Below are 22,909 nucleotides of genomic sequence, written 5' to 3' on the forward strand. Positions count from 1 at the left end.
TTAAATTTTTTCATGTCCTAGTAAGCCTGCAACAGATAATCATGCTGTCTAACTCTTACCCTACTGACACTGTTAAGAATAAATTGTGTGTGTGTGTGTGTGTGTGTGTGTGTGTGTGCGCCTGTTTGTGTGTGTGTGTGTGTGTTTGTTTGTGTGTAAGTAGAGGCTTGCCCATTTCTCTGGTCTGGTAAAGCTTGCTGTGACTGATGTTTATCTGAACTGATTGGCTGGAAAGGAGAGAAGTAGCAGATTATGTGGCACATTTGAGGTTTGAGCGTGTCACACTCTGTCCAGACACATTTAGAGTAAATAGAAGTTCCTGTTCTATTTTAATATAGTACCAACGTGTAATGGAGTGGAAATATCCCATTTGTGCCACATTCTAGAATTGTCTAGAATTCCAGAGTCCAGTCTTGATTCAGTGACAGTCTTAAAGCTGGTAGAGAGATTCTGTCTCCCTATCACTGACTTTCCATCAAAATTCTTGAAATGTTTTTAGACGCCCTTTAAAGGGCTATTGAGTTTGCATGTTGTTTAGAGATAAACAAAGGTGAATCTGCGCAGTGCTGTTGGCTATCATTAAATTGGCGATGCATAGGCTCCCAAATAAAATAATTTGCATATAGCGAAATGTGCATCTTGACCACATTTTAGTCTAATTTGTCTGATTGTGAGTCATATGGCTGGCTTCATCCTGCACACATACGAGCTACATTGAAAGCTGTCTGTTGTGTGTTGCCGGCTGTTTTTATTTTCCTTAGATGATGCACTTTTTCCTCTTTAAATTATGTGACCGATGTCGCCTTACCTAGCCAGCTCGGCCTACATGACTTTGCTGCTGGTACCAGCACACAGAGTTTGAATTACTTTGTTTCTCCTCATCATTTAATCGTTTGTGCAAAATATTGCAATTGTCAGTGGTGATGGGATGTATAAGTGACATGACACTGTTTTTGTTTTTTTACACTCTTGAAATGAATCTTAATTATATTGTGTCATGTTTGTATGGACCATGTAATTCTCTGCTTATTATATTTAATTTTTTTTTTTTTTTTTTTTATGTCTGGGACCAAAAATTTGAAACGGGACATACATTGTCTTTATTATATATTACTATATTTTAGTGAAGGATGTATGTAAACTACAGGAATGTGCTGATCATCTTGAATTACTTTTTTATATCCCCGCTTTCTTTCTGTTTTAACTTTTTTTTCTAAATAAAGACCTTTAAAGAAAAAGCAAATTCATTTTGACAATGAATTTGAAAAAAAATGGGAATGCTACTTTTTGACGTGATATTTGATTGTACGTCGGCCAGAATAGATCATCTTCAGCGTTTGTAGGTTTATTTTTATATTTTCAAAATCCTTCAAATAAGATTGGACCAATGCAGGAGACTGACAATGAATGGATTGCTTTTTATCCAATCGTTTCGAAATATCCCGGCTTTCAACCAGAATCAATGCTTTTAACCAATGGGAAGAGGCAGACGCGTTTTGTTACCGCAACGCAGTGATCTACTTTTCCTTCCTCGCACGCAGTGCGAATCACTACCTTGGCCAGATCACCAACCCACAAGTCAACCTATATTCAAGTATGGACGGACGAGGCTACGGTTCGGGTAAAGTCGCGTTGTTTTGTTGTCTCTCTAAATTAATGATTGTCTCATCCATGTCTATGACTTTATATGATAATTTCTAAGATCACTAAGCATTCCCTCAACACTCACATTTTGTACAATAATCACAACTAGGCTAGGTTAGCTAATGCTAACCGATCAATGCTCCGTTACTTTTCGCCAGTAGGCTACCTAGCGTTAATGGAAATGATTCCAGCTCTAGCTTACGTTAGCTAAAGGCCCTCACTGATCTGTTAGCTAACTATTTTACCTGCATTGAGTTGAATAGAGTTAACGGGCTTCTCGATTACTTGAAGGATTGAACTAGACGTTGGGGTTGTTTGCAGGAACTAAACTGGTCAAGGGTGTATCTAACGTTAGTGTTGCTTGTTAACATGAGTGGCTAACCGGCCTGCGTGTAAACAATGGAAAAGTCGTGATGCCACCTAGCATCGAAGAGCTAGCGAGGTGAATATTGTTGTGCATGGTGAATTTATTGCCAGACACGGTAACTAACACAAACTTTAAAGTTACCTTGTCCTTTACATGTGCTAGTAGAAACGCCGTTGGTCAGTCACGACTTAACTAATCGCATATTCCCTACTCTCGCAGCCAGAAGTTAGCTGCCAGCTAAGCTTTACATTAAAATGGCCGCCATGAGACTTTTCATAGCCCTGTCTTAAATTTTTAGCTAACTTACAGCTAGCAACTTACCACACGCCCCTCTAGCTAGCCATAAAGTTAGCGGTTGTTATGCAACACATGCAACCATTTTAGGGCCTGGCGGATACAACAGCTTATCTTAAGGTGTCTATTTTCAATAGCTGTTTGCCAAGTTAATTGACCGAGTCCTACAGCTTCTCCCTAAACTAGACCGTTTACTGACGCTTGCCTTCTGTTATGTAAGCAATGGAAGGGTTCATTTATGTGTGGCTGGTGTGTGATTATTCGTCCTTGGACAATTGTAAAGGCTGTGTAGGCTACACAATATTAGCATTATTTTTACAATTGTTTCACTACGATTAACTTCCAACTTGCGTGCTCGACTTGCAGGCTTCTCCGGTTGGGGTGGAGGTGGCGGAGGTTCCTCAAGCAGAGGTAGGTCACTGAGGAAAGCTCATTAAAATGGCCTTTCATGCTCATCAGGCACAGTGTTGTTCACATTGGTGTTTTACACATACCTGAGCACATACTGTTCTAGAGTAGAAGCTAGTCACACAGTGACGGTAAGCAAAGAATGAAAGTTGCCTGTCCAATAAGTGCTTCCGTGCGTTTTCCAGACATTGGGTTTCCATACATTGTCTTGGGTCAGTAGCGTAGTAGACTAGTCAGGTGTGTCGGACTTAAAGGGGGAATTTGGTTTGGGCCCACATAGTGCTGTAGAAAGACATATTTGTGAATGTGCCTGCACACAGAGGAACGTGCATACAGCGGACAACAGACAGACAAACAAGCAGTAAGTTAGTCGAGGTCGCAGGTCTAGTTTAGCTAGCACTTCAATAGAGCGAGAGATAGATAGATAGATAGAAAGATGGATAGAAAGAAAGATAGATACTTTATCGATCCAGACAGAAGGTCTTGAGATCTTCTGCTGTTTCTGCCCCTCCCCCAGACCTGTATGGGTACAAGGACTCCATGTCGGGCGGCGGGGGCTTCGGAGGCGGCGGCGGTGGAGGCAGCGGAGGCTACGGCGGTAGCCTGATGAAGAGCAGGCTCTCCGGAGGCTCAGGCCTGTCCTCCACGGTGAGCAACGCCGACGAAGTCATCGCCAAGATCAACCAGCGCCTGGACATGCTCACACAGCTGGAGGGTGGCATGAAGGGGGGCGGACGCAGCGACAGGTAAGGCTCAGCTACTCCGCACGCCAAAAGTGTGTGTGTGTGTTTTTCGAACTGGGATTAGGCCACACACACACACACTCGTTCACTGTTTCTTGCTCTCTCTAAATAGCCTTTTCTGCTGAAAAAGCCACGTGTGTGTGTGTGCTTGAAGAGAAAGTACTAAGCGTGCGCACACACACACACACGCACACACACACACACACACACACACACAAACTGGAAGAAACAAGTGCTGACTGTTCTCAATGTACTTGCTCACCGAGAGACCAAAACATGCACACCGCCATACACTACGCCCCCCTCTAATAGGATTTGAATCACCCATCTAATCACCTTGATTTAAATGTAATTAAATTAAAACACCGTGATTTAAATATGATCCTCACACACTCACTCAAGTACTCACTCAAGAAGTTCACAATGTTTTTTTCAGGCGTACTTTAATAATGGCCTACCTCTTTCATGAAGTACCCCATGAAGTAGCCTAGCCTATTAGCACCCATGTTAGCACAATTGACCTGTTCTGTGGACGCTGAAGGACGTCTACCTGGAAGAGATTATCACCTTGCTCTCCCCACAAACACACCCAGATGACCATCCATCGCATATCTTTTAGGGCCATTTCTTTACAACCCCCCCCTGTTAGCCGCTACACTACCCCCACCCCCCTCAATTCAACCACTCAGTGCTGTTCTTCCGTCTTTAATTTTTTCGCTAATTGATTGTCAAACCAGATACTTTATAATGAGGAGATGCAGCACTCAAAAGAGTTCTCCGTAAAAATGTATGGGGTTAGTTTGTAATGCCACTATGCAGTTGTCTACACATATCCCGCCTCTGTAATGTCAGTAACCAAATGCATTGTTGGAAACGGCATGATTGGCGTAATCTTCAGAAATAGCTGGCCAAAGTAAGCCGTTATAAAGATGGCCGCAGCGTGGCAAAACTGGCCCTGTTTTCTATTAACAGACACCATTCAATTCCATCACCCAAAATTGTTGTTGTTGTTGTTGTTGTTGTTATTGATGTTAGTATCAGCACAGGCTTTGACTTTGACACATACACTGTCCCACGAGCTGCATCACAGCACCCCCATCTTCGTCCTGTGGCCTATCAAGTCCTCCATTGTCTGACTGTCGTGGGTGGCACGCTGTTCTTCCTGCCACAGCTGTTTCCATTTTGCTCATGATGCTCTCCCTGTCCCTCACATTCACACACCATTGACGCATCGTCCGTTAACCTCCCTCCACTGTGGGTCTTCTCTTGCCGCTGTGTGTTGGTACCATCTCGTAGCCTTCCTGGGCGCGTGGGTATTCCAAGGAAGTGGTTTAGTGGCTAACCCAGATGAGTTTACATATTAATTTATTTATTTACTTATATATTAATTTGGCTTAAAAAAAGAAGAAAAAAAAAACACTTTTATCCAAAGCCACTTATAATGTCAATTATTACAAGTCTCCCCAGAGCTACTTGTTTCAGTGCCTTGCTCAAGGGTACTATGGTGGCCGTTAGGAATCAAACCCACGACTTTCCCTTAGCCACTACGCTTCCGCCGCCCCATAGCTAACATTCTGCTTGATGACCTCAGTGAAATGCTTCCGAAGGCTCCTCTGTTTATAATTTTTGCGGTGTTGGTGATTTTGGTGGTAAACAGGCTGGCAATTGATTGGATGCTCTGGGAAATCCCCCCCACCTATTAGCACAATGAATTTATCACGTCTCCTGTCTATCTGAAATGGCCCAGGACTCGAAATACCCAAATCCTAATCCTAATTAAAAAAAATGTAAAGCTAAAGTTTTGGTCAGAAATCCTCCTTGCATGTGGGCTGTTTTGACTTAAGTTCTTTAGTATATTTTCTAAGGCGTCCTGGCAGGTGGTGAAGTGAATGTTGATACTGAATAGTTTTGCTCAGAGGGAGTTGTCGGAGTTTGTTCTGAGGAGAGTTGGTTAAAAACAAGATGAAAGTGCGAGAAAAGTGTTTGTTGCAAAGACACAGAGCCAAATTTAGCCTCTTTGGTCGATAATTACGGGGTAATGAATGCACGCTCGGCTCGATTTGGTTAACTCTCCAGTAGCCATCTCCAGTGGGTCCCTATATGACACACACACACACACACACACACACACACACTCTCTCTCCAGCTCATATTCTGAAATACACTTCTACCTTCCTTTGCACCCACACACCCCCACACATCTGAGGGAAGTGTGTTTCCTTTTGCTGCACTGATCCTGATGGTGTGGGTATTCATACAGCACTCTTTTTAGCCACTTTGAATGTATTTACACAGCCTAGACCTGTGCTGCCCTGTCCAGGAAGTGATCTTCTTTCCACCCAAATGAGCAGTCCTAATTGTCTTGATATGTCACCTGGTAAATTATGGGCTAGTGGTAACCCTAACCAAGTTGTTAGCCTTTGGAAATTAGCCATTTGTGTTGTGTTCAATGACATTTTTATCAGGGAGTCTTTGGAGAGCTCTGAACCATATGGGGGTTCAGGAAACTGTTTTGGGCTGAGGTGTTTTGGGCTTACTGTGGTCGACTGCACACACCCATCACCTCACCTGGATGTCGACCATGTTGGCGCTGTGTTCTGCCGGAATCTCTGTCGCATCTGCCACGTCATCGTCGCTGTCCTCTCAGCCTGTCCCTGTGTTCTCAAAGCATTCCAGTCTGTGCTTGGTGTAGACGACGTGTCGTGTCCCCTCTATTGTTTGTCACTGTCTGTCCATTTTGTTGGAGATGGAGAAAGATGGAAATCACCGCCTTTTGCTGTGTCTCTCTCTCTCCCTTCTCTCTCTTTCCATTTCTGTTTCTCGCCATATAGTTAAGCACCCGATATCACACACTCACTCACACACACACACACACACACACCCATCCATGTTTTGTGTGTTTTTTTTCTTTGTCCCTTTTAAGTGCAGGTTGGGATCCCTCCTCTTGGCTCAGTGAGGGGTCCACGCAAGAGGGTGCTGAATTGTGATGTCACAATGTTGATCATGCTCTGCCGTGCCCCCACAAACAAACAGGAAGTCTCTGTTGCCAAGCTACAAAGCATGAGCCCCCCCCCCCCCTGTGAGAGGAGCCGAATTAATGTGTGCACAAGCATATTGCCCTCAGGGAAGAGGTGCCCCACTGGCTTCCAGATGGTACAAAGGACCTTATTTATGCCCCCTCTTAAGATGTCGTCAACTTTTTATGAGATTCCCAGTTTCTCGTACTTCTCCCAGATCCAATACTTTCTCCAGATGTTATTTCTCTCATGCACCCAGTCCTACAGTATTGCTATAAAAGGCTCCTAAACAGTTATTTGTCTGGGAACGTTTGTTCTTTTATTGCCCCTGTGTGCCTCCCATCCCCAAGATGCCCCTTTTTCTGAGACCCTCATGAGTGGGGGTTAAAGGGTTTGCCCCCCCCCCAAAAAAAAAAACCCAACAAAACATCCATAACACCAAACACGGTGATTGTGTGAGAGAACTGGCGTGAGGAGTCTGGCTGAAATGGGTTTATGCAACAGAGTTTCAGTGACTTATTTCCCTTGTTTGTGTCTCCAGACTCCAGTTTGTTTGGGCTGATGATTTTGAGCTTATTTTACCCTTTTGTTGATGTTTTTTTTTTTATTATCTTTGTGTTTTTCTTGCTGGGAGAATTTGTTTTTATGTTGTGCTTGTTCCTCTGCTCATATGTGAGGGAGAGAATGAATGAGGGGGTGATGATGATAATGATGAAGAAAAATGGAGGGACAGGAAAAATAAAACTCCTGAATCTCCTCATTCCTCACCCTGTGCTTGCTCTGCACCTCCCTCTCCTCTCCCCCTCCCCTCCCCCCACCCCCCCCTCTGTCGCAGGTTTGACCAATACGATTCCTTCGACTCTCGCTCCTCCTCCGCCATGGGGCCCCGAGATCTCTACAGATCTGGTAGCTATGGCTACAGCGACGCCCGGGGTGACCTGATGGGCTCGCGAGGCAGTGGCCTCGGCTACGGGGCCGGGGGAGGGGGCGGGATGGGGGGCGGAGCCATGGGCTTGGGCGGAGGCCTTGGCGGCAGTGGTGGAGGGGGCGGTGGTGGCGTTGGTGGTGGTGGTGGCGGCGGCGGCGGAGGCTTTGACAGCCACTCCTCCTACGGCGCCAAAATGCGTCAGTCGCAGATGCCCTCCCGCGACGCCTTCTCTGGCTCCGGCTGGGGGGGCTCCGGGGGGGTGGGCGGCCAGCGTTCCCCCAGACGGGGCTCCGGAGGTGGGGGAGGCGCCGGTGGGGGAGGGGGCGGTATGGGCGGCCGCGGCGGCTTCGGCCGGCGGCAGGACAACCCTTCCTCCATGGGCCCCGGCGGCGCCGGTCTTGGCGGGGGCCGAGCCGGCGGTCACAGTCACGGCCACGGGCACTCCCCGGGCGGCGGGCGAGGCAAGCTGCCGTCCCTGCTGGGCCAGCGCATGTTCCCCGAGACCGGGGGCTTCCAGGCACCCCCCCACGCCCACGGCCACAGCCACGGCCCCCAGGACTACTCCTCTCCTCGCCAGTTTGGAGGGGGCCCCCGGGCCAACCGCCAGCGGGGCCGAAAGAGACCCCTCAACCGAGTAAGTACCTCCCCAAAACTTAAAAAAAAAAAAAAAAAACCTTTAAATAAAGGGAGAAACGCCCATCATTGTTGGGCTGGGCCCCCAGGGGCTGGTGGTTTATCTAAAAAGGAAAACAAACAAACAACAAAAGGTGAAAGCTTTGTGAAGTCCTGCCCAAGCAGCCACATGTTACATGCCCACCCAATACATCATGGTCCCCTGTCCTCTTCCTGCCCTCGAGCACCAAAATCACATCCCAACCCCCCCTCTGGGTCGTTTCACCACTGCTACAAAATAGCCCACAGCCCACTCTTGTAGCTTTGCTTTGGTCACTATTTGCTCGTACTTGTACTGGATTAAGCCCCATGTAACGGTAGTTCTCAGAGACGGCACCGGTCACCAAAATCTCGTCCCAACTCCCCTGTGGGTCGTTTTCTCTGTGACAAAATAGCCCACAGCCCACTCTTGTAGCAGTCTGCCCCCCTTTTCTTGGTCACAAAGACTACCTAAAGAGACCCTGTTGTTTTTACCCATAATTCCCTCATGCCAAAGAGAGAATCTTGTTATTTTACCCACACCACCCCTTCGGCAGTGCTGAATAATGCCAGTATGGTTCAGAACACACGCAAGTCCTTCGCCCATTCCCCCTGAAGCAAAGACACTGCGCTCTCAGTCCTACTATTTATTTATTTTGGGTTGTTTTAATTGTTAAAAATTAGCTTCGCTTTGGTGACAATTTGGTCATGCTTGTGCTGTTATTCTTAGTTAGTCTTTAACCCTTTTAAGATACATCACTCTCCAAACCCCCACCCCCCACGCCCAGTATTCATAACTGTAATTTTCTCTACGGGTTTTCCCGTAGCATAGGCCTTGCTATAACCCGTATAAGATATCTTTTTTTTTTTTTTTTTAATGGCAAAAAATGTAACTCACTTAGTCAAGCTTGTTTATAACATGTGTTTGATGTAAGGTAAGTCTGTGTATGCCGAAATTCCGATGGATCTTGTCTTTTTGACTAGATTCAGTAATACTGAAGCATTCTGTAAAAGTGTCTGTGCAACTTTTAAATGTTGCGTGTTGTCGAATGAAAGTTTGTCAACTGTTCTCTTTCCGCATGCCTGTATACTTCTGCTTGTTATAGTATATGCGTAGACATTCATTCATTTAGCGGCTGTGCTGTGCTGTTCTGTGTGTAAGTCGACAAGATTTTGGCTAATCGTTGCCGATTCCTGTCTTAAGTATCCCAGCGTACGGGTAGCGGTGTAAATGCATTGTCTCTTTGTCAGTAAGCATGTGTGTATATGTGTGTGCGTGTGTGTTAATGTTTGCACATAGCTGTGTTCGTATGTCTGTTTCTGTGTGCGTGTGTGAACAATTGTGTTGACACTGTTGCCGATGGTTACTCAGCAACAGGTGAAATCGCCACGTGATGGTCAGAAGAAGCGAAAGAAGACTCAGAACGCAGGCGATGAGCCCGAGTCTAAAGTGGGCAAGACCGAGAACAAGGACTCGGCCGAAGCAGCTAAAGGTGCTTTCTGTGTATATATATATATATATATTATATAATATATATATCTTTCTTTTTTTGCCCTGCTCTCTGTCAGATTCAAGGAGGAGCGATAATTAGAAGATTTACAGTATATGCAGTCAGATTCAAGGGTACAATCATTATGTGAAATACGGTAAATCTTCAGGGTAAACGGTTAACCCTGCTGCTTTGGTGTTGGTTCTGCAGGGAAGACTGAAGGTACTGAGGCCAGCGGTGAAAAGGTCAAGGAGGAAACCAAGGACTCAGCCAAGGACTCTGCTGCTGTAAGTGTGTGTGTGTGTGTGCGTGTAGCGGCATCATAACATGCAGGGTGTACATAGGTGTGTGAGGATTCTGCTGTAAGTGTGTGTGCTTGTGTGCATCATAAATTGCAGGGAGGACAGTGGGATTATCTATCGTTTTTGTAGTTGGTTTTTTTTTGTATAAGCAACGGATGTAGTGAAGAATGTGTGTGGATCACAGTGTCACCAATTTTCGTCCATAAGATGTCTAATGCTACCTGTACATCAGAAGACTTTGACAAGATTTGGGAAAGATTCTTGAAAGATTGTAGTCTTTTGCATTAGTCTTCTGGTGTAAGGATGGGTTAACCAGAGAACAGGTGTGTGTGTGTGTGTGTGTGTGTGTGTATAATCAAGTCACTTTTCTGCTTCACAGGCTGCCAAGCCTGCCGCTGAAGGAGACAAAGGAGGTAAGCAGCCACCCTTTACAGTTACTATATCTAGTAACACGTACTCAAGTGTGTGAATGTAAACGCCATCTTAAGTCCCCTGTGAAACTAGAATAGCGTCATTCAAACAGCTAAGGGTCTGTGTGTCCCTCTGTGCTCCCTGTAGGGGTGACCATCCAGGAGGAGATCACTCAGATCAAGAAAAAGCTCCAGGGCAAGCAGCAGCAGCCGCCAGCCCAGGAGGAGGGCCTGCCCAAGTTCAAGAAGCGCCGCGGCTTCATGGAGATGTCCGGGGTCAAGTTCAACGCCCAGAGGTCAGTTGGGGGGTCCTTCTGTGTGTGTGTGTGTGTCGTGGGTGTCACGATTTCGATTTTATATTGAAATCGATCGAAATTACATCTCAATCTCGAACTTCGAACTTAAAAGTAGAATCGACGATGCAGCCAACCCCCAATGTCACGTCCAGCATGTATGCCAAGATGCACAAACACACATGCACGTGCTGAACAGCGGCGTCAACAGCAGCCAGTTAAAATATACACATCAACCTACCGAAATCAAAGCCCCTCTTGCTACTTTGAAATCACCGGTGTGAAAGTATTCGTTCATTCACGTCAATTAAAACTAACTTAGCCTACTCAACATAGCAAGTGAAAAGATGATCTAGTTACAGTCCAAAGTTACTTTAAGGCTTAAAATGCACATTGATAAGTACATATTCCATGAACACTAACCTTAGGTCTCTTCGGAGTGTGCTGAAACAGTCAAATTAACATTCTGTGTTGTTTCATTTCACTATGTTCACGTCTCTGTTTTTATTTAGCCTAATGTTAGTTCTGTTTACATTACAACCTCACGGTTGGAACGGTTTCAAAATTAAAAGCAGTTTCAAAATAAAAGCACCCCCGAAACAGTAAAAGGAAAAGACCAAAAGGAGTAAATAACATATAAGGAATGCATTAATAGTAATATTAAAAAAAGATCGAAAATCAAATCGTGACTTTAAAATCGAAAATACATCGAATCGAGGATTTGGAGAATCGTAACACCCCTAGTGTGTGTGTGTGTGTGTGGGTGTGTGTGTGCTCTCTCTTTCCCCATCTATACCCACCCCTTGTCCGGTGGTCAGGGATGTCTCCCTCTCAGTCTAGTGGGCTCTCCCTGACTGAGACTTTCTCCGCGAGTTCCGCTTCTCACGCATAGACTCTACAACAACCTGTCTTACTCTCTGGATCATGTTTGTTTTTGCCCCCACAGACGCATAACACATGCGCGCCGTACACCCACACACACTTAAATCTCTCTCTCCTCTTCTCTTCTCTTCTCTTCTCTTCTCTCAGGATGATGTTTGCCTGCTCCGTGTGCAAGTTCCGCTCGTTCTACAGCGAGGACATGGCCGCTCACCTGGAGAGCAAGTTCCACAAGGAGCACTTCAAGTTCCTCTCCAGCCAGCTCTCCAAGCCCACCACAGACTTCCTGCAGGTACCAACACACACACACACACACACACACACACACACACACACACACACACACACACACCTACACACACACACTGTTGTGGCTATATTGCATGTCTCACTCACTCACACAGAATTCATTCATGTGGACACACACACACCTTTTCTACAGACATGTACAGGGGATGTTCATAATTAACTGAAGATAAATAAGACTTATTTATAAAACTCTTAATCTTTTATAGGAGTACCTGAACAACAAGTTCAATAAGACAAATAAGACCTATTTATAAAACTCTTAATCTTTTATAGGAGTACCTGAACAAGTTAATTAACTGAAGATAAATAAGACTTATTTATAAAACTCTTAATCTTTTCTAGGAGTACCTGAACAACAAGTTCAATAAGACACAGCAGAGGGTCACCCAGATCGACAACTTCAGCGCTGCCATCTGCCAAGTGCACAAGGAACAGGACCTCACCAGAGGTTTGTGTGTGTGTGCGTGCGCGATCCCTGTTATGTGTGAATGATTTATATATATATATATATATATATATATATATAGACCCTTTCAAGTGAGTTCCATTATCAGCATCATAGTTGGCCCCACAAGGCTTCTTTTTTAACAGGTTTTAACATTCCATATGTTATCTTAATGCAGAGGAAGTAGATTGGGAACCAAATAGAACGTTCAAGCATTGTTTTTGTTTTTATTGTTGAAAGGGTCTATATGTATATACAAATGAGTGTGTAGTACACATTTATAGTACAGTTTTGTTGATGCAGCTTTGTAGGAGTGGAGAGGAGTGTTTTGTGTTTGTGTAAATATGTGACTTTGTCCCAGTATAATTCGACGTCTGTGTGCGTGCGTGTGCGTGTTGGCCTATGTAAAAACACTCCATGGAAATCAGTCTCTGGCATGTAAATTCAAGGATGTGAAAGTCTGTGTAGTTTGCCGTTAGAGCATGACTGTAAACTGTAGAGACTGTGCAACCATAAAGGCATTGTGTAGGACTAAACCTATCCGGAACAGTGCTCAGAAATCACAGGGTTCTAGGTTCTATGTTGCTGGACGGTGTCGCAGGGCTGTACGCCTTGGATGTCTGTGCAGAACAAAGAGTGTGTGTTTAATCTTTGACCCCCCCCCCCCCCCCCCCCCAATAGAGATCGGTATGGAGCACTTCATGAAGAAGGTTGAGGCGGCCCACTGTGCAGCCTGTGACGTCTTCATCCCCATGCAGTTCCACCTCATCAAGAAGCACCTGCGCTCCCCTGACCACAACTACAACTGCAAGGTACACACAATAATACACACATACACACACTGACATATAGACACAGGCACTCCTACGCACACATACGCACGCACGCACACACACACACACACAGACATATAGACACAGGCACTCTTACACACACACAGATGTACAACTGCAAGGTACACACAGGCACACAAAAATACACACACAGACACTGAAAAAATACAAAAATACACACACACTGACCTAGACACTGGCGTACCTACACACACACAGACATATAGACACTGGCACTCTTACACACACAGATGTACAGACGTACAATTGCAAGGTACACACAGACAAAATACACACACACACACACACACACACACACACACACACACACACACACACACACACACTGACATAGACACAGGCACTCCTACACACTAGAGGGTGACACGGGAATCAATTTTCACTCCCGTCCCATCCCGAGCCCACACAAATACTCCCGTCATATCCCCATCACGTGACTTGCTCCCCAAAAAAAAATCCTGTCCTGCAAAATCCTGAGATAAAGGCTCCCGAATCCCGTCCCACTCCAGTTTCGTTCCCTATGTTGTCTAAAGCATTGGCTCCCAAAGGGTGGATCGTAGGAGATTTTATTTGGGTCGCCAGCATAGTGACAATTTATGTTGTGTAATAGACCTAGCTTATACCTTATATAGCCTAGCTTAGGAACTCCTTCTGTGCACATTTAGAACACCGCCAGAACGTGGATATCACTCGCAAAATGAAACAATATTTCTGTCAGGCACCTACCATGGACCTCACAGTTCCAAATGCAAGGGACATGAATCAGTTTATATTTGCACAAACAATTATGGACATCAGCTCTTCAACATGGCCCATTCAAATCTAGAAAGTATCATTTTAAATCGTAAAAAAAACCCTGCTGTCAACAATAGGCTAAAGCAGACATCCATAGAACGGACATGAGGCTTATTTGCGTCATAGGCTACAGATTGTAGATAGGCCTCTTTAAAGTTAATAGCGGTCTCCTCACATTCCATCTTATTTCGGATTTAAGTGCATTAGAAAGGCTATAATTTAAATGGACATGTAAACGCCATTTCCTCTTTCCAATATTGCGAACTTCACTACAGTTAAGCTGCTTTGCCATTTATTAGCAAGTTTCCCATAACAACCACCACATAGGCTAGTCGAGGTGACGAGGGTTATTAAGATAGACTTTGAACAAAGTGAGCCATACAACTTGACAATTACACTGTATCATAGTGTTAATGTGTTGAGTAAAGCTACACATGTTTAGATTGATTTTGTTACCATGTGTGTTTATTCCTGCCGTTACAAAAACTAGCATCTCAGATAACGTTAGCGATTAGCTCACGTTGATATGGCAATAGAAACTAATAGAAAACACCTTCAGTTTTAGGTGTAGTCGCTGACGCTGATTGATTGGCTTGTGAACAGGGCAGCTGCTTAGTATGGCTCTGATAGGCTACTCTGCGGCTAGCAGTAGCCAATCAACAAACGTATTGTGAGTTGTAAGTGGTTCTCTTTTCTAGAAATGCCTTGCAATCTTTGGGTGCACTCACCGCATGCTTTAATTTAATCTCCTCCGTTCCCCGTTCCGTCCGCTCCCGTCCCGTCCTTATCACGTTACCAACAGTGAAATTTACTCCCGTACCGCAGGACTATACCGTCACCCTCTACTACACACACAGATGTACACACACACACACACACACACGTACACACACCCACACAGATGCATTGACATGCACGCATACATACACACAAACACACACCTGATCTTACCTGTAGTGTGTCTGTATGTGTGTCTGCACAGGGTATGATGGAGATGTCTAAAGGCCACAGTCTATCAGTGGCTCGCAGCATCCTCAACCACAAGGTCATCGGCAAGAAGCTGGAGAGCTACCTCAAGGCAAGTACACACACACACACACACACACGCATGCACTGACACGTATGCAGAGAAACGGTCTTTACACACAGGCACATGTACAGAACTGTGCGAGGTTTTGGCTCATGTGAAAAATCGATTTCCCTTGGTGTTCCCTTTGTTTGTTTTCAATTAATTTGCTTATTGGCACACATGTAGTTTTTTTTTGTAGGTATACAGGCTGATAAGTTGTGAAGAAAAGAGTTCTTCAGTGGATTTAGACTAATTGTTTAGGTTTCTGTATGCAATCCTTCATTTCTATTCAAACAGCATCATAAAAGGAATGACGTACGTCATCATAAAAGCAGTAAACAATCTCACATTACAGGATCATCTGTTTATTTCAAAATGATTGTATTTACATGTTAACATACTATATACTATCCTATACTCACCTGCTCCCTTCTCCCTCGTCAATAGGGCGAGAACCCCTTTTTGGGTAACCAGGACGACCAGGACCCTGACGACTCCATGACGATGGATGTGTCTATGGCCGAGGTGAGCAGTCAAAGCCTGCCGGAGGCGGAGCTTAAGGATGACGAGGAGGAGCCCAAGCCAGAAGGCAATGGTACCCATGACAACGGCGAAGACGCAGCCGCCGCCACAGAGGAGCCAGAGGCAGGCGAGAACGAGGTGAAGATTTAAAACATTTTGATACATTTTGATTTTGATCATCGCTCACCACACAGTTTTTGTCAGTATTTTTTCAGTGATAATGTGAATTATGCATCAAAGACAGACACAGACAAGTAGTGGTATATTATAGAAGAGGAGGCCATAACTGTAACTCTGTACTGCTCCGGGGTGGTGTACATCTTGGGTCATTTGTTTATCTGTTTATGTCTCTTGTTTTGCTCTCCAGATAAAGGTGAAGGATGAGGACGCTGCGAACAGAGTGGGAGAGGAGGAGGAGGAGGGTGGTGAGGAAGGGGAAGAGGGAGAGGAAGGTGTGGAGCTGGGCGACGAGGAGGCCGACGGTGTGGAGGCCGAGGAGGGAGACGAGATCCTCGACGGAGACGAGGAGGAGGAAGAGGCGGCGGCAGCAGCAGCTGAGGAAGAGGAGGAGGCTGAGAAGGAAGAGGCGGAGGCAGCTAAGGAAGACGCCGACGCCTCTGACGGCGAGAAGGAGACAGATGACGCGGCCAACGCAGATGTGGTCATAATCGAGTGACACCCCCTCTCCCTCCATTTCTTCCTGCCACATGACCTTTTGACCTTTAGTATGTACTCTCTCTACCAGCCCCCCCCCCACCCCCCCACAGTCATATGAACCATACATGTCTGCCCATGCCTGATACAGTGATGCTGTACCCAGGGCTGCTCGCTGGCCAGTGCTGAGGGGTTTGGGCTTGAAACGTCCACTAGTCTTCGTCGTCAACAACAACTGGTCTCCAACCACTAGTCAACAACTAGTCAACAACTGGTCCACTAGACAACAACTAGTCTCTGAGCGGCATGGTTTACTTTTCATTGGTTGTTTTTGTGTGTGACCCTTGACCTTCATTCATGCCCCAGGCCAAAATGAGGAACCTGCCCGTGTCCCTAACCACCCCCCCCCCCCTTGCCCCACGCATAGGACCAATAAGTAACGCCCACCTCCCCAAATCCTCTTCCAAGCACAGCGAATGAGCTGTCAGCGTATCCGGTCATTCAGCCAATCAGAAACCTTTTCCAAGTGACTTCTTGCTTGTGTACAGAGTCAAATGTCTGAAATGTTGTTTTTTTGTTTTGTTTTGGTTTTTTTTTTGTTTGGTTTGATTCATTTTATTTTTGTTTTTCTCCCCACTCCCCCCCTTTTGTAAATACATTAAACTTTTTTGGTGCCTTCGGGTCTGGACTTGTGTTATAAAAATTGGCTTCTCTGTCTTGTGAGGTTTTATTTTATTTGGTAGTGACGCAGAAAACGCTGTCTGAGGCTGTTGATGGGCCATCGACACTCATCAAAACTGATCATATACATGCATTGTTTCGGTGTTAATTTTAAAAGGTTTTTTTTTTTTCAGTGTCTGTGGATTTTATTGCGTTGTTTTTTGTTTTAATTATTTCTTTACGTTAGTGCTGTCTACATAAATTATAGTTGGCATATTGTTTTACAAGAGCAATTTTTGTTTTTGTTTTGGACCGTATGAAATAAATGTTTATAACTCAAGTACACATGGTCTGTGGTTTATATATGTCTGATTTGTAATACATTCTCACACCTCACTCTGTGTGTGTGTGTGTGTGTGTGTGTGTGTGTGTGTGTGTGTGTGTGTGTGTGTGTGTGTCTTTGCAACGTCTTTACAGTTGAGTGTAGTTAGTTAAAACACAGCAGGGTGGAGTTCAACAGGGACAAAATGTTGCAAAGCGTTTTTCATTACTACCTCTCAAGAGAATTATGTATTATTATTAAGACATTTTATTTATAGGCGCCTTTCAGCGCACTCAAGGACATCATACAGGGATACATCAGACATCAGATGTGTTTTGAGTTGTTTGGGGGAATGAATCAATGTTTCTGAGTTGTGGTGGTAATGAATTCTAGAGACGGGCTCCCCATGGGGGTGAGACGGACGCAGGGGACAGAGAGGTGTGTGGAGAAGGAGGATCTGAGAGCGCGGTAGCCTATTCCAAATTCATGGTTTGGTGACAAACCTGGGTAAGTTAACTCATAGTAAGTGGTAAACCTCCTAATAGAAGAGCTGTATGGCTTCATTATCCTTACGAAACAATGCCGTAGGGTTCTTGTTGTAGGAGGTTTACCACTTACTCGGAGTTAACCTACCCTAAACCACATACTTGGAATACCCCCCAGGAGGGAGTGGGAACCTGGACGAGATCAGACAAATATGGGGTCGTCGAGCTTGTGGATGGCTTTGAAAGTAAACAGGAGCACTTTGAATTGAAACTGAACCGGGAGCCAGTGGAGCTGTTGGAGGACGGGAGCGATGTGGTGGATGAAGGGGGGTTCGAGTTATGATGGGGGGCAGCTGAATTCTGGACTTTCTGTGGAGGGATTTGTGAGGGAGAGTTGCAGTAATCCAGACGGGAAGTGACGAGACTAGATGGCGGCAGTGTGGGGGATATGGGAGGGGCGAAGGCGATTGATGTTTCGTAGGTGGAAGGCAGACCGGATAATGTTATTGATGTGGGGTTGAAAGGATCGTGTGCTGTCAAGGATGACACCCCTTAACCTGGAGGGGAGGGGTGAAAACAGGAGTTAGTAAGAGAAAAGCTGTTGGTTTTGGATAAAGTGGATTTGGTTCCAATAAGGAGAACCTCGGTTTTGTTTCTGTTTAATTTAAAAAAGTTTTGAGTGAACCAGGTTTTTATTTCAGAGATGCAATCAGCAAGGGAGGTGGGCAGGAGAGTGGAAGTGGGTTTGCTGAAGAGGTAGAGCTGGGTGTCATCAGCATAACAGTGGAAGTGAATGTTACATTTGCAGAAGATATTGCCAAGGGGAAGGAGGTAAATGATGAAGTGCTGCCATGTGCAGCATCACACACACACACACAGACACACACACGCACACACAGCTGGACATAATAATATAATAATAATAACTTTATAACAATTTATATAGCGCCTTTCTCAAACCCAGTGTCGCTTTACATATAATAGTGGAAAGGAAAATACAACAACAAACAAACAAAAACAATACAACAAAGCATACCTGTTTTTTTATTTTTTATTTTACCAGAAAGGTCCCATTGACACAATGTCTCTTCTGCCAGGGAGTCCTGGGGCCAGAGGCGTATCAAGCTTTTTAAAAGTGTGGGGGTTGTGGGATAGGAAAATGAAACAATCCGGCCAAATTATAAATAACTCCCTACAAGGACATTGTAAGTATTTTCTGAGAGGAGTGAGGACTATATTGGTGTCCGGGAGATTCTCCCCCGAAAAAAAATTGAAATTCTGATTGCTAAACACACCATTTTAATGCAGTTTGAGAGCATGGGCGGATTATGAAATTTCGGGCCCCTGGGACCAGATGTATTAAGGGCCCCCCACTTATTGTTGTATATGTGGGAGGGGGGGTTTGGGGGTCCTCCCCCAGAAAATGTTTAATTTGTTTGATGTGATTTCCTGTATTCTGGTGCATTTTGGGATACTAAATTCAATCAGATTCATAGCCATCCTGATTTGTTGATATTGAGGCAATGATTCCATGCAAAGGTTTGGGCTTCAGGGCCCCCTGACCCCTTGGACCTGGTAGGCCTGTGCAGTAATCCATCCCTGTTTGGGAGGGACAGAAGAAGCAGTGCCCCTTATATGTGTGGCTCATGTGACATGTAGGCCTACATGATCTACCTGCTATCACTTCACTATATGACACTATACCCTACCTGGAGACATATCTCATGTTATAAATCAAGAAATCATTTCAGAAATTATGTTTTGTGCATATGGGTTAGCAGCAGGGCCATAGTCACCATAGACATTGAGGGGGACGTGTCCCCCCCAATATTCAAATATGACCAAAATGTCCCCCCCAATATTCGGACATAGAAAGAACAAGAATAAAGCGCTATACTAGGCCTACACTACAGGAAACCAACACGTACTGTATCTGAAATGTAATCAAACGTAATAACGCACAAATTAGTGACCTATGGTTCCAGAGTAGCCTACACCCCTGAGTGGTTTGTCCTGGTGATTTTCCGTTTTTCGTTAGTGGAGTGAGCTATCAAAAGCTTCCATTTACTGCACCCTGCTATGAGGTAGGGCTGTTAACAATATCGCAAAAGCTACTGGTACAATTTTCACAAAACTTCTTGAAAAGGTGTAGCACAAGCTAAGGAAATCCCATACATGTTTGGAGCCGATCAGACTGAAAGGGAAAATTTTCCATATTGTTGCCTATTCTCGCAATGATAGCGAAAGTGAAACGTTTTATTTTAAATGATGAATTTGTGCAAGCCTGTGTCATTTCTTTCACGTCTTTCAACATAAATAATGCATTCATATGCTAGTAGTAATGCCAGAAATTACCGTTTATAGGCCTCTTAGAAATGATTGTTGCATCTTGCATATTATTTAGATGCGCACTCAATCGCGCATCCATGCAGGCAAAACGATCAAATGTGGAGACGTTTACAATAGGCCTACGTGATAGCCTACAGTTAATGTGAATCGCGGACAATAACCAAAGAAAGGAATTTGCACCTCCATTCACCAATTAAAGGCTGTAGTAGGCCTAGTGTTTCTACATGTTGGCACAAAACATTTCTGTCAGAAGCCAGTCTATAATGCGCAGGGGTAACATGGGTCAGACAGAAGAAGGGCCTGTCTTAGTAGCCTATTCCAGAATCCTGTCCCTTTCAAACTATGTTAAAATTGTGTGATTAGCCGCCAGCATAATAAAATCTAAATTAAAAGACAAAATCTTATTAGGCTCCAAACCTATGAGTCTAAGCCTTAGTTTAAAACAATCTTCAGGTGTAAGTAATAGGCTAAGTCAAAGAACCACATTCTGTGTAATATAAAGGTTATCATAAGATACTCTAGTTTGTAATTTCTTTTAAAGTATACATTTTGAACACAAATGGAAGTTGCTTCTTCTCCACCCTTCTCACAAAACTCACCAGGGGGGGGGGGTATCTGTGTGGGTTCATAATCCATCCATGCCATGCCTATGTCCGTCAAAAGTTTGGAATAACCTAATTGACTGACCTAACGACTTGTTTGTGATTTTTAATAATATTTTTGCATGGTAGGAAATGTATTGAAATTCTGTTTGGGGGTCCCTCAGACCCCACCACAGATTTGGTCCCCCCCAATGTTGACATCATGACTACGGCCTTGGTTAGCAGGCTACAATAAATTGCATAACAGACAGCAGCCTAATTTCGAGGTATCACTAAAATCTATTAAATAAATGTAAATGACACAGAATAGTGACAGAACTGTAAGCTCAAATTCAAAAACGTTTGAAGTCTACACAAACATATACAAAGGGAATATAAATAAATTGTCTTGCATATAGCCAGCTTAATGTAAATTTAAAGATTATGATTATCAGTTTCTATGCTTTTTCCATTGATTGTTACAGAAAGCCACGTTGTTGTTTAAACTATTGTTGCTTCTAGCCCACGTTACCTCCAGTTTCACTTGCTGCAGGGACGCACACATTGCATGAGCGCTCATAAGCGTTCTATTTGAGTTCTACATGCTGGAAATCTTAGTTCTCAGATGTAGAACTCAAATGTGTCTTGACGCCGCCGTTAAGATCAAAATAAGATGTTCTAAATGGAACGCGATCGTATTTAAGATATTACGATAGATGTAGCACTACGACACACACTGACAGTGAAATGCCGCCGACGTTTGTGATCAGATCAAATAACACGTTCTAAATGGAACGCGATGTAATTAAGCTGTTCAGATATTTTCCAAACGTCTTGGAGACGTATGTGTGCTGACTGGGCTATTTCTATATAGGCCTAGTTGATGACAACAAATGAATAAGTATTTCTGATTGGGGAAACTTTTAGCCTAGTTTTTTTTCCGTCCGCGGTTCCATACCATCTTGCTGTGATCAGACGTGTGAAGCACAGGGCATACCTTAATTTCGCGGCTGTGTTAATTGTTGAGGAGGCCCATAGTTTGAGAAAGGCTGCAGATAGACAGATAAAGCATAATGCTCTGAGAACCTTGGTGCGCGCACCCCTGCTTTCACTTTGACTCCCTGCATTTCTACATTGTGACAAAAACTGTCAGTCAGACAGTGAATTTTGGTTTACTAAATTAGCATAATGTGGTAACAATTATCATTTCAATTCAACCTGAAATCTGCTCACTGCAGACGTTATAATGCAGACCCAAGCAGCAGCACAGCCTTGAAAGACTCACACTTTGAATTTGATCAGAGCGGCTCTGGTTCTTCACTGGCTAACTTGATGTGATTGGCTGGATGACCGTTCAATCAAATCAACAGACCTAGGCCTATGTATGTCTCTCTGTGTGTGCGTTATGGTAGATACGGTTCCAACTCTTTACGGGAGCGTTTATTTCCATATTTTACTTTCATTTTTAATCTGTCAAAAAGTGTGTGGGATAGAATCGTGTTCCAGCAAAAGTGTAAGTTATAACACCCACATCCCCCACGCTTGCTACGCGCCTGCAGTCAATCACACTAAGGGAAATAGCTTATATCCGCGCTTATTAGTCAGCCTATCTATTCTATCGTGTAGGCTATAGGTTTCACATTCCCTTTTAATTCGTATCCTCTAATAAGTCTACAGTTGTCATTATAGATAGGTTGTTGCATAACTTAGTAGAATTTGAGCATGTTGCATGTCCATTTATATAGAAACATTACATAGGCCTACTTTCAAAGTGTTACCATTTTTAATAACCCACGTTTCACAATATACTGTGCAAATAAAGGCCTAGACTCGCGATCAACTAATGTTGTTGCGCTGCATTGCCTCTAAGTGTCGCCAACTGACGATACACATTGGAAATGTGCGTATACGCCAGACAGTTTGCGTGGAGGACCGCACATTCTCACGTTCAAGTCAGTCTACGTACATCCGGACGTGAGCGTGAGAAGTGGCGTACGCAGCATTTTTGTGTGTACGCAAGCTTTGTACATGAGGCCCCAGGTCAGACGGCAGCAATGATTTAATTTAGAAAGACAGTGAATGGACAACATGGGACATGGACACAGTCCAAAGATACCAATAACACACTAACACAGAAGACACAGATGACAGACAACAAAGGCTAAGGAGAGCTAAAAGAATAATATGGAATAATTACACAAAAGTCTATTTTTGAAATGTTTTGTTGGCTCAATGGGTGTGTATTAAGATGGAATATACATCTGCATAACTTACATTATAGCTATCTAGTTGAGCACAATGACTATGCTTTTGTGAGAAGGCACATCATTCATGAAAGTAAGAATATCCCTGGCAGACCTTTACAAAATGACACCATACACACCTGATACACCAGTGGATGCGATATGGCATAGTTTGAGAACCACTGCCTCCACTTA

The 22,909-nt window shown here is 44.3% G+C and overlaps 2 protein-coding genes across 3 annotated transcripts in view; both read left to right on the forward strand.

Moving 5' to 3' along the window:
- Positions 1 to 1,230, forward strand: part of mvb12a (multivesicular body subunit 12A) — an 11,472-nt gene extending 10,242 nt beyond the window's left edge. The window contains exon 10 of the mRNA XM_076287301.1: positions 1 to 1,230. This exon is cut by the window's left edge and continues 844 nt beyond it. The gene's annotated coding sequence lies outside the window, so the exon portion shown is untranslated.
- Positions 1,231 to 1,516: 286 nt separating this feature from the next.
- Positions 1,517 to 17,074, forward strand: akap8l (A kinase (PRKA) anchor protein 8-like). Of its 2 annotated transcripts, XM_076287087.1 has the most exons (14): positions 1,517 to 1,621; positions 2,672 to 2,716; positions 3,231 to 3,459; positions 7,309 to 8,035; positions 9,425 to 9,545; positions 9,753 to 9,829; positions 10,224 to 10,257; positions 10,403 to 10,550; positions 11,577 to 11,718; positions 12,078 to 12,183; positions 12,862 to 12,992; positions 14,812 to 14,907; positions 15,346 to 15,558; positions 15,788 to 17,074. In XM_076287087.1, exons 1-14 carry the CDS (start codon positions 1,597 to 1,599, stop codon positions 16,094 to 16,096), a joined length of 2,403 nt encoding a protein of 800 aa, XP_076143202.1. In that variant the 5' UTR covers positions 1,517 to 1,596; the 3' UTR covers positions 16,097 to 17,074. The 2 variants fall into 2 exon arrangements, with proteins under 2 accessions (XP_076143202.1, XP_076143210.1); XM_076287095.1 differs by lacking the exon at positions 2,672 to 2,716 and having other exon boundaries at positions 1,537 to 1,621.
- Positions 17,075 to 22,909: the final 5,835 nt, after the last annotated feature.

This window comes from Alosa pseudoharengus, unplaced genomic scaffold, assembly GCF_046254945.1.
Source record: "Alosa pseudoharengus isolate Yale_2024_CS ecotype anadromous, Long Island Sound unplaced genomic scaffold, YU_APseudo_1.1 YU_APseudo_1.1_scf_1, whole genome shotgun sequence".
Classification (NCBI taxonomy): Eukaryota; Metazoa; Chordata; class Actinopteri; order Clupeiformes; family Clupeidae; genus Alosa; species Alosa pseudoharengus.

Bases quoted from the DNA above. Each gene is read 5' to 3' on its own strand.
- akap8l (XM_076287087.1), top strand. From the start codon at position 1,597: ATGGACGGACGAGGCTACGGTTCGG. The intron at 1,622-2,671 runs GTAAAGTCGCGT...CTCGACTTGCAG, and splicing joins CGGACGAGGCTACGGTTCGG to GCTTCTCCGGTTGGGGTGGA. The intron at 12,993-14,811 runs GTACACACAATA...GTGTCTGCACAG, and splicing joins ACCACAACTACAACTGCAAG to GGTATGATGGAGATGTCTAA.